Genomic DNA, 16,475 nt, shown 5'->3' with positions numbered 1-16,475 from the left:
TCGGACACGTTCGTGCACAAATTCAATTGAAATATACAATTCTAACTTCTTTTTGGAGGTGTCATATAAACGAACAATAATCTTCCGGTATTCGGTTGTAAAATTGTTGTTAAATGTGTAGAAACTCTTTGCTTATTTCTTGGTTGTAAACCTATTTAACGCTGTGAAATCATCTATTGTCTATATTCATAAACGGGAATATTCTCGTGGGAAATGTTACTTGAAATACCTTTGCCTTTGAATTTCAAAAGATTAAAAATGCTATGAAAAAAAATAACGAATATCATCATTAATAATAGTTAATTTAAGGTAATTATTAAAGAATATACGCCGCGTAAAATTTATTACACAGAAAAGAAATAGAAATATTATCTTTTTAAATTAAAAGTTACGGCTGAATAATTTCGACACATTTATTATTTATAAAACAAAATAAACTATTTTAATATGCCTTGGTCTTTTGGTTTAACTGAAATGTAAACATTATTGCTAATAATTGTTTAAATAAAAAAAAAAAACACTATGTGAAAGATTTTGAAGTCGATTTTCTGGAACTTAGTCTAAAGTCCGAGTTACCACAGTTATAACAGAGTTATCATATCGGGAAGGTCGACTTATGATAATACGTAATTCCTGTGTCAAGCAGTGTTTTGGCAATCCCTTCCAAAAAATATGTCAATAGTTCAAATCCGATTTTCCAAGACCCCCTTTTGAACCCCTGGGTTGAGACGGGTCTGGTGATAAATCTTTTACAGTGTTATCTTACTAATATTTCGTTATATTAAAACAAAACTTTAATAAATTACACCCAAGCCTTTCTCATGAATGAGTTCTTCCACTAGTGAAAACCGTATCGAAATCCGTTCAATGGTTTTTGAGTTTATACCGTTTAGACAGACATGCAGACGCGCCGAGCGAACGTTGTTTTGCAATTAGTGTTTTTGCTTATGGTAACTTATTAATTATAAGTTAAATTATATTTAATGCATCCATTACCTATTTCAAGCCCTGGGTCTGTTAAAAGGTCGAGGGGTCTTCAAGAATTTTACAGTAGCATACAGGAGTCTGGAAATACGCACGTCGGATTACGAGGGCGAGGAAATAGAGAATACACTTGTCTTATTTATAAATTATTATATACTAGTGACCCGCCCCGGCTTCGCACGGGTGCAATGCTCATGCTAAGTATACTACAGAATACCTTATAATATTTAAAATTGCTTCGTAAATAAGCCATTATTTCTCGTAAAAAGTGAAGGATAAAAAATGGTTATTGTGCGTTACCATTGTGGATTTTTGTTGACCTTTTTAACATCACATTAGAAACCTTTAAAATTATCAATGTGACTCTACTATATTATACGCATAATAAGCCTTCCTCTTGAATCACTCTTATCTATTAACAAAACGCATGAAAATTCGTAGCGTTCTTTTAGAGATCTAAGCATACTTAGGGACAGAAAAACAGCGTGAAGCGACTTTGTTTTATACTACGAGTAGAGTAATAACAAAGATACATAATATATAGCGAATGGGCCACCTAATGGTAAGTGGTCATCACTGCCCATAGACCAAGGCGTTGTAAGACATATTAACCATTCCTTACATCACCAATGCGCGACCAACCTTGGGACCAAGATTTTATGTCCCTAGTGCCTGTAGTTACTCTGGCAAAATTAGCAATTTCAAATAATTGGTTTGATATTATATTATATAGTTCCTTTACGACAATGTTTGGCATGTAATTGGCTAATCTCTCTATACTCTACTCCAAGCAAAACAGGAAAAAAGCCAAATAAACAACATTTGACAGCAAATTGACGCGATATCATTGGTCGAGAGCTTGATTGATTTATGATATTCACTGTGGATTTGAGAAAAAATTGTGATTTGAACGTTGACGAAACTGTTTCCGGAATTTCGGAAGTAAATTTAAAGTGAATATAAGTAGTTAAGTGTAATAGTGTTGTATTATAAATAAATATATATTAATCATAGACTCTTAGTAGTGCACGATATAGCTGGGTTATTAGCAAATCTTATGCAACAAGTAAATCTAAGGTTTGTTTATCTTTTTTCCTACTTCCATTGGAATAAGCTATAAGGAATAGTTTGGTGGATAGCAATCAGGAGTTTATTAAAAATAAACTCTACTAATAAATTCATCCTATTTTAAAAAAGGTTAATTTAATAGCCATAAAAGTTTGTTTTAAAACGTAACTCAACATCGTATGTTATTTACGTCAATTAAATAAATCACTTGAAAAAAAAAAACATTCTAAATCTGTCGTCCGCCTTATCCGAAAATAAATTTGGCGGGAAACCGAAATAGCGGAAACCGCCCTTAATTATCGACTGGCGAAACCGGAGGACCGATATTACTGGCAATACATTACAAAATATACGTTCCGGCTTTTAAATACGGCCCAAAATGACAATAGCACGCGTACCGCAGTTACGACGTTTTAAATAATGTTACGGAAACGATTAGTTTCAGAGCCACATGCTGACAGGATGCGTGAATTCATTATTGATTCTCGAAAACAATCTTCCCTCTCGCTCTACTCATTGTCATTCTAAATATGCGAAAGAGTAATACACCGCACCCGCATCCGGCTTCAAATAATATTACCTACTTGATAAAAATAAGACAAAACATTTTAAACTTACTTGCTGTAGTAATAAGGCTTAATTTCGCTTGCATTTATTTTCACTTCGGACGTTTTTTTTGTTTCGATTCGCGTTGGCATCTTGCATTCATTGATGTTTTCGTTTGTACGTCATTCAATCGAGTTTAAGCAGCCGTCGTGTGTAGACGTGTGTCGGTTCCACAGTCGTAGTTACGTGCTTCGAGAATTTACTATTATAATCAGTTTGTTTAATTGATTGATTATTTAGGCGAGTGGTTACAGTGAAGTTCATTTAAGCTAGGAAAAGGATTTTTCGAGATTTATTTTTTTATGTAAGTATACTTTTTTATATTAAAGAAAATAATATTTAAAAAAAAAACATTCGTCTTCGTCACTAAAAATATTTAAATGGTACAAGTATATATTATTGTACATTAGGTACAAATAAAAGTACCTACGTATAGATTATTTTGTATTATACTTTAATTTTAATGTACATTAAAGTATTAAATATATAGCCACATTATATTTAAGGTCAAACCACAGATAAAACTATAAAGAATAATATAATCTATAATTTTTACTTATGCTTTTAATCTGGAATAAAAAAATAGTATATTTTTTTTTAATTGAAATTAACGCAAATATCCAAATAATAGAGCCAGAACAACAATAGCCGATTAATTTAATTTTAGTGTATTCAGAAATGCAAATATGGAGAGATTTTATCGTCTTGTGAATTGTAATATACTTAATACACGCGGCATTCCCTAATATGCGTATCCACACAATATAACAGCGAGCATGTCTGTTCGTAAAGAAAAAAAAATATTTTTGAATTTCGAATTTCATCGTTAAAAGCATAACTTTAACAGCTGTTGTATTGTTATTTTATAAGTTGATTAAACTTGAAACGAATACCGGTTTCCAATGTGTACTCACTGTGATAGATATTTCCAAGAAGTACCGGCAAGAAATCTCTGCATTTTTTCTTAATTTGTACCAATATGTCTGTATTAGTAATTTATAAATATATTTTTTGTAGTATCTTTCTTTATTCTGTTTTTTTTTAATGAATTATATACATTGACGAATGTCAAAATGTCAGCAGGATTTTAGCATTATAATTAAAAACAAAAGCGTGTGTAACTGTGTACACGAGAAGTATGTGTGTATTTTTGTATGTTAAAAGTATAACTTGAAAATGTTTATAATTAAAAATGCAGACGAACGAAGCCACGGGCCGGACTTGTTTGATAATAAATGTGTTTCCGTCTGTGTAATGTGTAGTCTGTGTAGGAAGCGGTAATGGCGGTCGATTGTTTTACGTTTCCCGCCATCTTACTAATCGTTTAACGACTTTCGCGCGTTTCCGCTGACGCCATAATTGAGGGAATTTCTTTGTACGTTGTTGTATTGTAACGTTATTATTATTACTTGCGTCTTTTGTATTGTATTTATTATTGTTTTTTTTTTAATAATACTAGAACAATAATTCGAGATTTATTTTTACACGACTACGACCTAAAAATGTATGTTAGTTTTTTTCAATTCATCGTAAATCTTAATTACCTTTTGACGTCGAGGGTATCGTTAGAAGCATTACATCCCGTGTGACATTGGCTGTTATTTTTTTTTTTTAATATTCAATACAGAAGAACAGTTGTTTTTTTTTAATATTTGAAGAAATAATCTGGTTTTTTATTAAGATGTTATGAGTATCCGTCTAGTTTACAAGCTTGCTACCAAGGGTTACAATGCCGTATCGAATCGATTTAAAATATACCATATCCCCTTGATATATAGTGTATCTGATGTTTTATTTAACGGGAAATTGTATAGTTTAAGATTTACTTATAAAGAAGACAAGTCCAGATCAGAAACTTACTTATTGGTTCTAATTCGGCATAAACAAACAAGCACCACTAACAGTTCACGCTGCACGCGTTTGTTTGTGATTCTCTCATCTCGTGTTTAACGGTGAAGGAAAACATCTTTAGTACAAAAGTAAAGTTACATGATTCACTGATCGGCAAAGGTCTCCTCTCCCTTTGAGGATAAGGTTATTGCTAATTCATATCGTACTAATTCGTATAGACATTTGGCTGTATTTCTTGAAATTAGATAAATGCAGGTTTCCTCGCGATGTTTTCTTTCACCGTGGACCACGAGGTGAGTGTCTGGTCTTGCCTGGGTTTGCACTCGCAATCATCGTTTAAAATGCACGCGTTCTAATCGGTCCATCTGGGTTCGCCATACTATCATATGTCGGATAAAAATCTAAACTGAAGTGAGTTCTTAATCTTTTCCTAAACAAACTATGACCCAGCAGACACATATACTTCTACATCAATAAAGTTTTCTATATAAATATTTATTAAAATACGTACAAAAGTACATTAATCGTATGATTTATTTCAATGCGTACTGCATAGTTTTAAAGCTGAAGAATGTTTGTAACGCTAATAATAATGGTTTCTGGTTTAGTATTTTATTATGTTGGTAGGACTTGTGAATGGCCTTCCTGGTAGAAAGTCAACATTGCCGATAGACATTGACCGAGATGGCCCAGTGGTTAGAACGCGTGCATCTTAACCGATGATTTCGGGCTCAAACCCAGGCAAGCACCACTGAATTTTCATGTGCTTAATTTGTGTTTATAATTCATCTCGTGCTTGGCGATGAAGGAAAACATCGTGAGGAAACCTACATGTGTCAAATTTCAACGAAATTCTGCCACATGTGTATTCCACCAACCCGCATTGGAGCAGCGTGGTGGAATATGCTCCAAACCTCCTCAAAGGGAGAGGAGGCCTTAGCCCAGCAGTGGGAAATTTACTGGCGCCTGTCGTAAAGTTATAATTAAACAAACGGATCATTGCAAGTATGCCCTACCCTACTTTAAATAGGAAGTATAATGTAAGGCCGTTTCACGAATGAATCACTGACGATAGTGAAAGTCTGAATCACACGATTGCGAATTTGCGTCACGTCATTTTATTATTCGATAAGTTAATGTATTCTGTAAATACTCAATTGTTTTTGGCCATTGTCTAAATCTAGTGTAAAACGAAGCGCTTTACTTATATAAAAATATAATTATTATACTGAACCTTAAATTCGCGACGCGGAGGTTTTTGTATATTAGACATAACGGTTTAATAATTTACATAAATAAAATTAGTGTCAAAACCGAATATACCAATAAAAGTAATGCTCTTGACTCCGCTATTCGTATAGTTTCTGATTTGATTAATCACTCACACTTAAACAATATGTGTATATGTGTGTAAATTAAATTGCATCTGCACAAATTAATTTACTACGGATGCAAGAAGTCGTCTCATTAACATCTGCCTCAAACATCCGAACAATGATTAAAAAAACGGCTCCTTACACTTACCGGAAGTGTCGATTTCGATTATGGAACGTCGGCGTGACGCGCTTCCGTCTGTTAAATGTAAATGCTAAGGGTCCTGCTGGTGTATTAGAGCAGATGATAAGATTTAACTGATAAATAAGTATAATTTAAATTAATACGTTTGGCCTTAATACTACTATCTTGTCATGTTCAAAGTTTTAGTATTATTTTTATATTAATTATAATTCAATTTATTCCTCCAGTTAGGTATCTAGAAGATATATAATTGATGAAATAAGTAAATTAAATATCAAAGTTTAGTGTGACGTTACAAATAGATCACTAATCTTGTTGTGTCCAAAACTCTTGAACCTTGGACCAATAGAAAAAGAAAAACATTTAAAAAACATAACATTCGTATTATTGACGATGACGACCTCCGTGGTCGAGTAGTGTGTACACCGGTTTTCATGGGTGCACTAATCTCAGGCCCCGGGTTAATTTCCCGGCCGAGTCGATGTAGAAATTCTATTTTGTCTTGGGTCTATTTGGTACCGTCGTTACTTCTGATTTTCCATAACACAAGTGCTTTAGCTACTTACATTGGGATCAGAGTAATGTATGTGATGTTGTCTAATATTTATTTATTTACTTATTGACTACACGTTTATATAGTACTAGTTGTCGCCGGCGGCTTCGCTTGTGTTTTATGGATTGGTTGTCGTGAGTTAGGCATACAGTCTTTGTTCTTCTTCTTGCTTTATACTAGAATCATCAATTTCGGTTTAGTGATTTAGCCGTCAATAAGTAACCTACAGATAAGAGCGACTATTGCTTTCACATTTATAGTATTCGTATACACTAGATTCCTCACTCGCTCACGTATAGTGGGGGGCAGTTTTTAGGTTAGGTGTATTACCCTTGACAACGTATAGGTAATATTTAATAATGATTGTTTTAGTTGAGACGTACAAACAAACAAACAAACTCATTCCTATTTAAAATATTAGTTAATAAAATTTTCAGTTCTCATTCATTCTTAAAGAATCGCACGTAAAACAGAGATGCTTGCTTCTTATGAAATCGTTAAATGATGTCAGCATTCTTGACACAATTCCGCGCGGTCGTAAAAGTCTATAATAACTCACTTTGTATCTCACTCGAATGGATACGATATTTTGACGCGTGTGTCCTTTAAATGTTATAAACATAATTGATAATCTTTGTTATTATTTTCTCATAGTTTACGATCGTTTTCAGCGACGAGTTTCGAATTTGTTCTAATTGAATAATGAATGTACGGGTGTTTTTCTGCTAGTTGGAAAATGGTCCATAGAACGAAGACACAATCTTGTTTTTTTGTTTTTGGAATTTTTAGAAAATAAGTAAGTATATTTAAAGGTAATTTATATATGTAGTATGTTTTGTGTAAAAGTATACACATTTTTTTCTTTATTTATAAGCCTCACTACATAGTATAAAACAAAGTTGCTTCCCGCTGTCTGTCCCTATGTATGATTAGATCCTAATCATACATAGCGGTTTTTTTTATTGATAGAGAGAGCACATGCATTATATAGTTGAGAATTGCTGATAATTTTTGTTTCGAATGTGATGTCGTAAATAAGCACATTTTTTGCGCTTAAATTGCAAACGTGGGCTGAATCCTACGAGATAGATCAAAATAATGTCCTTTAGTATTGTACAACTTAAAAACGCCTTCAAAAAAATCCGCGGTAGTATGTACCTACCTTTTTGGGATTACACACATTGCAATCGTGCGAAGCCGGGACGGGTCGCTAGTTTATTAGAAACCGCGACAGAGGTTGCACTGTTATCAAGCAATCAAAGTATTTGTCTTAGTTTAAAACGTTAGTAATGAATGTATTTTTTATTCTCAATAGGTTTTGAATGTTTACAGTAGTGACTTTTTTTTTAATTCCGTCCAGTAGTTGTTGGTTGGTGGTCCTAATGCAGTATTATACTGCCTAAAGAAAAACAAAATCTTATGTTTTTAAGTATTCTAGTCAGTTGAATCAGGTCAATTATATATTGCTTATGTATAATCAAAGATTGTTATGTATCTTGTTATCGACATGTTGTTGGATAAAAGCCGCTATTTAGAAGATTTTGAGATTATTTCAACACTAATGCCAGAACTTACTGATAGATTCGGATTTCTTTAATTCCGTAAGCGATAAATTATGTTACAAATTGGGCATGAATATTCGTTAGTGTTTGTTTGAACCCTGTTCCTTTCTGTGTTTAATCCACTGAGCCATGCCCTTCTTCAAGTTATCTATAAAATTAACGATTATCATCTAACAATGTCCTCGCCCTCTGGTACCAACGACATCGGATATCCGCCCCACACAAAAATCGGGAAATCATACAAAACATGGCCGATACGGAAACCGACTGATTCAAATCCGCCATAATGTCGCCGGAAACCGGATGTGGGTCACGCGTCCGTACTAATGACGGATTAAAATGGCGCCTATTATGTAATTATTCGGATGTTTTCTTTCAGTTTTTTTCAATGCGACAGGATGTGGCAGTAGGTATTCTAACCTGGAGTATTTTTAATATGATTTAACAGTTACAACACGACTCCCCAAAACGAGTTTACGGTTTCGGGGTTCATGTATATTATGTGTTAGTTTATTTATTCCGCTATAATTTTGAAATGCCTGAATAAATTTCAATGGTTGGGATATGATGAGAATTCTTATCGATGATATCGTTTTTACTGATTTCGGTCACTGTGTCCAAGGGAGACCAGATACTACGCACGACATATAAACACATAAGTGTCTGCGCAAACACAGATCTGCCCTCTATTCCTTCAGTCCGATGATACTTTTAATCCAATGAAAAAAAGATGGACTTCAATCGCTGGACCCAACGGCTTTACGTCTGAGGCATTTTCTTATTTTAATAAGTCAAATACATTTTGTTTTTTTTTTTTTAAAGAAGTGGTATCAAATAGTCGTTTTCTTTGTTTCACAGAAGCAATAGTCGTTGTGTGAGCGAGATGCCAACACAAGCTCGGTGCGACCGCGTCCCGCCAGCGGATGGAGCATGGGGTGCCCTTGATTTGCGGGTGTTGCAAGAAGATGACTTACCCCTCGGTAAGCATTCATAATCCTGGGTCTTTAATCCCATATTTGTCATTTGTATTAATAAGTCTTTTCGCTGGTGTAACCCAGGGAGTCCTTAAAACGAATTTCAATTGAATGCCTGTTCAAATCCAGACGAGCATCACTGCTTCAAAGTGAACGTTCGAAATTTATACTAATGGAACTGCTGCTACTGCGATGTGGAATAATCTGTTAAATCAGGTTTCTCATCATTAAATGGACTATTCATACTGCTGCTTTGACTTATAGAAGTTATTCCTACTCATAAAGGTTCATGATGTTTTCATCGTGTAAAATCAAAACAAAAAATCATTATCCAATATAGATTTCGTACAAGTACTTTTTTATAGAGTAGTTGGCGGACGAGCACATGCGCCACCAACCTTGGGAACTAAGATGTCCCTTGTGCCTGTAGTTACTGTTGTTTGGCGGTAGAATATCTGATGAGTGGGTGGTACCGATCCAGAAGGGCTTGCACAAAGCCTTAGGTCACCAAGTTAAGTAATTTTAAATACTTTAAAGTACTTTAATAGATCATAGTGGAATAAGCTGTGAAGCCAACTCTTGATCAGGAGTTGCTGTGCCCAGTACTGGGAGTAATACGAGCTGGTTATTCACTCCTTATATTGTCTTCCTACAGATCCGAGAGAATGGTGTCGTGCGCAAGTCGGTGCGTGGGTGTCACGACGTGGCGGTCTACCTGAACGCTTCCCAATGAACGGAAAAGCTCTTTGTCTCATGTCAAAGGATATGTTCGCCGCGCGAGTCCCTCGACTTGGACATGCCTTGCACCAGGTAAGCTTATTCTGCTCCATTTATATTCCATTTAAAAAAAAATTACTGAAACGTGAATTTATCTGCACCTATATTTTTGAGGATAGCAATTTAGTCACGCTTTTCTAATGGAGGTCGTGGATATACACGTGGTAGATTTTCATATCACTAATATCGGTTTCCTCAAAATGTTTTCCCTACCGTAACGTTCTACCATTGCCCATTAAATGGGTGATGGAAATTCAAAAATCGACGAATAAGCACCGTATATTCAAATTATTCAGACGGTTAATCTTATTATTTTTTTAATTTCAGGATTTTAGACGAAGACTCGCGAAAGCTTTAGCTCTTCAAGAACTCATTGAAAAGTTATCATCAAAATGAATATTATCAACTTGAAATAATTCGGGCGGCTCTCATTTGACGCCACACTCACTGAGTATTGTAATTCTAGACATTAAATATACTGAAACGTATAATGATAAAATATATGTCGTCGTCTATATATCTAGCTGTCAATATGGATTGTAAAAGATAAAGATTCAAAAGTGACAGTTTTACAAAACAATTTTTTTTCGCAAAATAATGTTCTCGAATTGCAAGACACGAAATCTGGCTCTTTGGGGATTACCGAAGCGCTTCGATTCACAATAGTTTTTCGTGCTAAACTATCACCTAATATTAATAACCTTTCCGACACGTGTATCTTGACTAAGAATATTGCTTTTATACTGTGGTGAAAACCTCTCTCTAATGTAAAAAGTAAATCATTTGATCAATTGATACGAAGTTGATGACAACTTCTAGATGTTTCTAAATCAACTTTTTAAAACGTAACATGACAGATGTCAAACTTTATGAGATATTTGTATTATCTGTTGTAATTGACACATGTCAAGTTTTAACTCGATTGGTTTTTTAATTGATTATAATTTATAAAAAAAAATGTAAATTAAAATGGCAAAGGCTTGACGTCGTCATGAAAGTAATAAATCAAATAGGTGCATTATATTTAAATGAAAAAGAATTTTTAGTCATGAAGTTACAGCAACATTAAATTTTCAGTCAAATCGAGTAAAGCCTGTCTTTTAGATAAATAGTTATTAGTGGCGTACATATCAAATTTATAATATTTAAGGCAGTGGAGTTCGTTTACAGTTAGAGGGCAATTAGTTTTTTGTAAATATTATACGTATTTGTAATGAAATATTTGAGACATACACCAGTTTTTGTTCTCAATGCTAACCTTAGTTTATCTTCATAATATTCTGAGTACAATTTGAAAAAACATAAACAGCCAAAAAATTAAATCTAAATAATAATTTGAAAATAAACTTAACTTCTAGATTGTTAAAGAATATTTAAGATATTTAGAAAATATCTTTCCTTATAATATCTATCTATTTTTTAGTACTGTATTCATCGATATAATGATTTAATCCGATTTTAGCTTTCGTCATATTCATTCTTTAGTTATTTTAAAAAAAAAAAAAAATCACATACAATTTCGCACTTGCAATACACAAAGGATTAAATGTTTTGCATTCAAAAGTTCGAATTTCGATAAATATATTTTTTAATTTGACGACTATTTACGTCATTCGTTCAAGACATTGGATCTCTGTTCGCTCTTTCTTGTATTACTTCGAACAAGCAAAAACTGATGTATGTGTATAAATTAGAATTATTTACGTAATTGTTACTTAGTTTTTTAAATAACGCCCTCTGGCGTCAGTTATAAACCTCATTTCCTTCATTTTTATTTAGTAATTATCCAATAGAAATTTCTAGATTGTTCCTATTAAATTAGTATAGATATTTGTATATATCGATTACCCAAGACCTATTATTTGGTAATATATTGTATAATTTCAGTATTATAATAGACTAATTCTTGTATAATTGATGTTATATTACTAATGTATGTTAATTTTAACACCTAGGTTTACGGCAAAGGTACAGAGGTTCGATTAGTTGAGTGACATCTGATATTTTAGTTAAAATGATGTGAATAAAAAAACAAAATAAAGTTTATTTTTGTAACATTTTAAATGTATTCAAAGATAATTCATTTTTTATAAACATTTATAATTGTCATAGAAATTCATCTAGTATTTTCAATATTTAATTATTTGGAAATCTTATCATTTTTTATGCTGACGCTCCGTGATGATCACGATGTTGTTCGTATTACGTATAAGCTTATGGGAAAGTATTTTGTAAGAATTAATTTGATTTGTTCTTCACACTTTCGGGGACCGTGTACCGTCGCCAAAGCTCATTGTAAGGACGAATATGGATGTTCACTGTCCTAAGTATTGTTCCATTTATTGACACTCTGCCTCGTCGACTTTAAAATATAATCAAATAAAAAAGTGACCTTTTGTCAAACCGTAAAGGTTGTAACAGAAAAGTCAAACAGTTGTAAAAAAGTCGCCTTTTTGAAATATATTTATTAGTACGAACATTATTGATTGTTGTAATGTAATGTAAGTACTTCAAATATATAATGTCTGGTTACTATATTCAAGAAACGATTCGTTTTTCTCGCGAAGCGTTAATCAGCTACTATTGGCCAGCTTACGGGTTAAAAAGATAGAATAAAAGTATAAGAATGACAGATACTAGTGTTGCAATATAAAAAATTGTAAACGTCACTTTGACAATTTGAAAAGTACTGGCCTTGATAACGAATTATTTTTTTAATATAGTAACAGATTCTTGAATATAGTTTGTAAATATGTTCGTGTAAATTTTAATAACCGTTCCTTTAGTCGGAATCATATGTTACTATAATTGTATGTTTTGTTATAATTTCTAGTCAGGTCAGGGTTTAAATATACTATATATGAAGTAAACAATTGTTTTATTTCTCACATAAATACATTAAACCTCTACACTACAGGACGAATTGAAACCATCTTTTTTTATTTGAATAGTTTAGCAAGGCATAGAGGGCAAACTAACTGACATTCGTTTTAATTTATTCAGACATTATTATTATTTATGATGGTTGTCTATGAATGAACCAAATGGGATTTAAAAATTTGAATGAAAATTTAGTATCGTTGTTGGGGCGTATGTAACTAATCGTGTCAAATATGAGTATTGAAGGGTGGAAAGGAAAAAGAAGATCAGAGATAAGATGAATGGATTGTGAGGAAGATGATATGGACGTAATGGTGTGAGATTGGAGGTGAAGACCGATCGGATGGAATATCTTCCATGCCAATTTTAGAAACGAAGGGGAACTAGTCTATTTGTTTGTAACGCTGTTATGACTGAACTTATTCACCGATCATTATGGAATCTCGTATAAACATTGTCAGGCGATTGTCGACATATATTGACATCAATACAATGTTCTATATAAAAACGAAATACCACTCAATGATTAATTATGAAATCTCAGAAACTGTTACACCTGCAAACGTGACATTTGGCAGGTTGGTTCCTAATATGTTGAAGACATCCATTAAGATTGTACGAAAATCCACTCCTAAGGTGGTAAATTTTTGACTATCAATAAGCAAGTGTAACACTTACATATTGAATAAAGATTTTGACTTTGAGTTAGAACAATCTCCATGCGTGACAATAAGCCAGATGTTTAACGACGTATGACAAATGTTGATGTAACAATATTATGGTTTTTATCGATCTGGATATAAGGGTCATATTTGTGTTCACATTTATGAATGGGGGTTTTTCCTCCCATAGATATCACTATCACTAGTGTTTTTTAAAACGTTGTTTATTATTATTGTCTCCAGACCTACGAGTCTAATTTAGTTTAATATAATATAGTTATCTACAGAAGAAGAGTAAGGAATACAGACCGCCAGTCTTTCAATCAAAAGCCCTTTCGAATTCGGTAAAATACATGTGAAAAAGGTGTTTTGCAGGGTTCTATTCTAGCTCTCTTTTTGCTTAACGTCTTTATAAATGATTATACTATACAATACAAGTCTATATATCTTTTTGAGTGCGTGCAATATTACAATGTGAAAACATAAAAACGATAAGAAATTTACAAGAACATGTTATTGATTTTGTTACTTTAGACGATATTTATTTGGACTATTTAGATATTTTAAGCAATTGAAATTGACTATTCGTATACATTTTAATTAGATTTACTATTATTGTAAGGGAAACATTTGGAGATAATCCCACCAAGCTGCTCCAATTTAGATTGATGAACACATGACACATATCAGATTTGAATCCAACACATACGGGTTTTATACCATGTTTTCCTTCACAAACTTACAAATTTACTTATTCTGGCAGGCTTGGCAGGGTTTTGAACAAGTCAAGTTCCACTGCCAAATGCCAATACTTAGTCTTGTTGTATTCCGTTTTGAAGGTTGAATGAGCTAGTATAACTACTAAGGTACAAGGGACATAACGTCATAGGTCCCAAGGTTGGTAGTGCATAGCGGATGTTGGGAATGTTTTAATATTTTTGACAGTTCCTATGTCTATGGTCAGTGATCACTTATATTTATGTCTTGTATAAGTTCCATAGTTATCCGCCCATATGACTTCCTTATATTGAAAAAAAAAACAATGCACGCAACTCGACAGACAGACAATTAAATATACATCGCTAACAATACATAATCCGTCATTGTGTCGTACAATAATATTTAGGTATGTAACTGAATCAAGTCATTCACAATTCTTGTAGCGTTTTCATCGCACCGGTAACCATCTCCTTCGTTTAAATCTGTTTTAATTATAAAACTTTTATAGTGGTGTTTGCGTTCTTGATCGTTTACAGTGAGTATTTGAACTTGGTTATTAATTAATCATTTGGACGATAAATCTGAGATTTTTCAAAATAATAGATATCTTCAATAATATACAGATTGTCCCAGAAATCAAGGTCAAGCCGGCAATGGGCGATAGGCCAATTAAGTTATTAGAAAAATAAGAAAAAAAATATTTATAAATAATTTAAAAAAATAATGGCTTTTAAAAAAAACCGAGAAATTGACATCCTGTGACAGTCTTTCAAGCTTTGTGACTACGAATCTTGACCATGTTTTGTTTTTTTTTGCTTGAAGTTGATTTCTGGTACATCCTGTATATTTTTGAATTTATTTTACTTCTGTTATACAGGTAGGGGAACAAATAGGCCACCATTGTCCATAGATATTGGCGCCGTAAGAAATTAACCTTTCCATAGAACACCAATGCGCCATACCTACCACCCTTGAGAACTGAGATGTTATGTCCCTTGTATCTGATACACTGGCTGACTCATTTAAAACTGGAAAACAAAAATACTAAATACTGCTGTTTGGCGGAAATATATCTGATGAATAGTTGGTACCCAGATTGGCTTGCAAAAAGCTCTACCACCAAGTAAAGGTTCATTGTCTTCAGACCTAGTTCGAGATTCGAAGAAGATGCGGAAGAAGCGTTCGATTAGACGAAGTGTCAGTCTCTGGGATCACAGATTAAGAAAATCGTTACATCACCGTCAGATACAACTGTGAGTTTTGTTTTTCAATGCAGAAAAAATATCAGCAGAGTTTTTTTTCGACTTTTATATTTACTATCAATTATATACTATTTTGATGTTATATGCTTTAAATATTATAGCTTTTGTCAGTGCCATCATTTTACATTCATACATACATACATTAGCATTCTGTAAATTTCCCACTGCTGGGCTAAGGCCTCCTCTCCCTTTGAAGAGAAGGTTTTGATCATATTCCACCACGCTGTTCCATAGCGGGTTGTGGGAATACACATGTGGTAGAATTTCGTAGAAATTAGACACATGCTCCTATTCTCTTTACAATTTTCATTAATTCTATTACTCAAAAGATTTCTTCTCTCTACCACATGTATGCAGATGATCTCCAGCTTTATACCCAGTCAACCTTGGATAACTTGCCCAGCGCTATCACTGCCATTAATGATGACCTGGCTACAATCAGTGATTGGAGCAAGTGTTATGGTTTAAAGATCAATCCATCAAAATCACAGGCCATTATTATTGGCAGTACCGCTATGATTTCAAGAGTTGACTACTACGATTATATTAGATAATTGTACTATACCATATAGTTCCACGGTCAAAAATCTCGGTATACATCTAGATTCTACACTTTCATGGTCACATCAGTTAAATGTAGTCAGCAGGAAAATGTTTGCGGCGATGGGCTCTCTACGACGTCTCCGTTCTTTTCTTCCTATTTCCACTAAGACTATGTTAGCACATTCTCTACTTCTATCTATTCTCGATTATGCAGACGCAAGCTATCTAGATTTAAATGAGGACCAATTAAATAAACTTGAGCGTCTTCAAAATCTAGCTATTCGGTTCATATTTGGCTTACGCAAATATGACCATGTCTCTGAATTTCGTACTCAGCTCAAGTGGTTACCTATTCGTTTTCGCCGGAATCTACATATTGTTTGTCTTCTGTACTGTGTGTTATTCAATCCTCACTCACCTATTTATCTGAAAGAAAAATTTAAATTTTTGAATTCTCGTAATGTTATTGACGGGCACAACATGAACTTACGTTCATCTGAAAATTTATTTTTAAA

At 33.3% G+C, this 16,475-nt stretch overlaps 1 protein-coding gene across 1 annotated transcript; it reads left to right on the top strand.

Moving 5' to 3' along the window:
• Nucleotides 1–2,803: 2,803 nt before the first annotated feature.
• Nucleotides 2,804–10,410, top strand: LOC125074994 (ets DNA-binding protein pokkuri). Its single transcript, XM_047686516.1, has 4 exons — nt 2,804–2,962; nt 9,001–9,122; nt 9,772–9,926; nt 10,221–10,410. The coding sequence occupies exons 2-4, from the start codon at nt 9,026–9,028 to the stop codon at nt 10,287–10,289; spliced, it is 321 nt and encodes a 106-aa protein (XP_047542472.1). The 5' UTR covers nt 2,804–2,962; nt 9,001–9,025; the 3' UTR covers nt 10,290–10,410.
• Nucleotides 10,411–16,475: the final 6,065 nt, after the last annotated feature.

This window comes from Vanessa atalanta, chromosome 29 (genome assembly GCF_905147765.1).
Source record: "Vanessa atalanta chromosome 29, ilVanAtal1.2, whole genome shotgun sequence".
In the NCBI taxonomy this organism is placed as follows: Eukaryota; Metazoa; Arthropoda; class Insecta; order Lepidoptera; family Nymphalidae; genus Vanessa; species Vanessa atalanta.
This window is presented reverse-complemented; position numbering and strand designations above follow the sequence as displayed.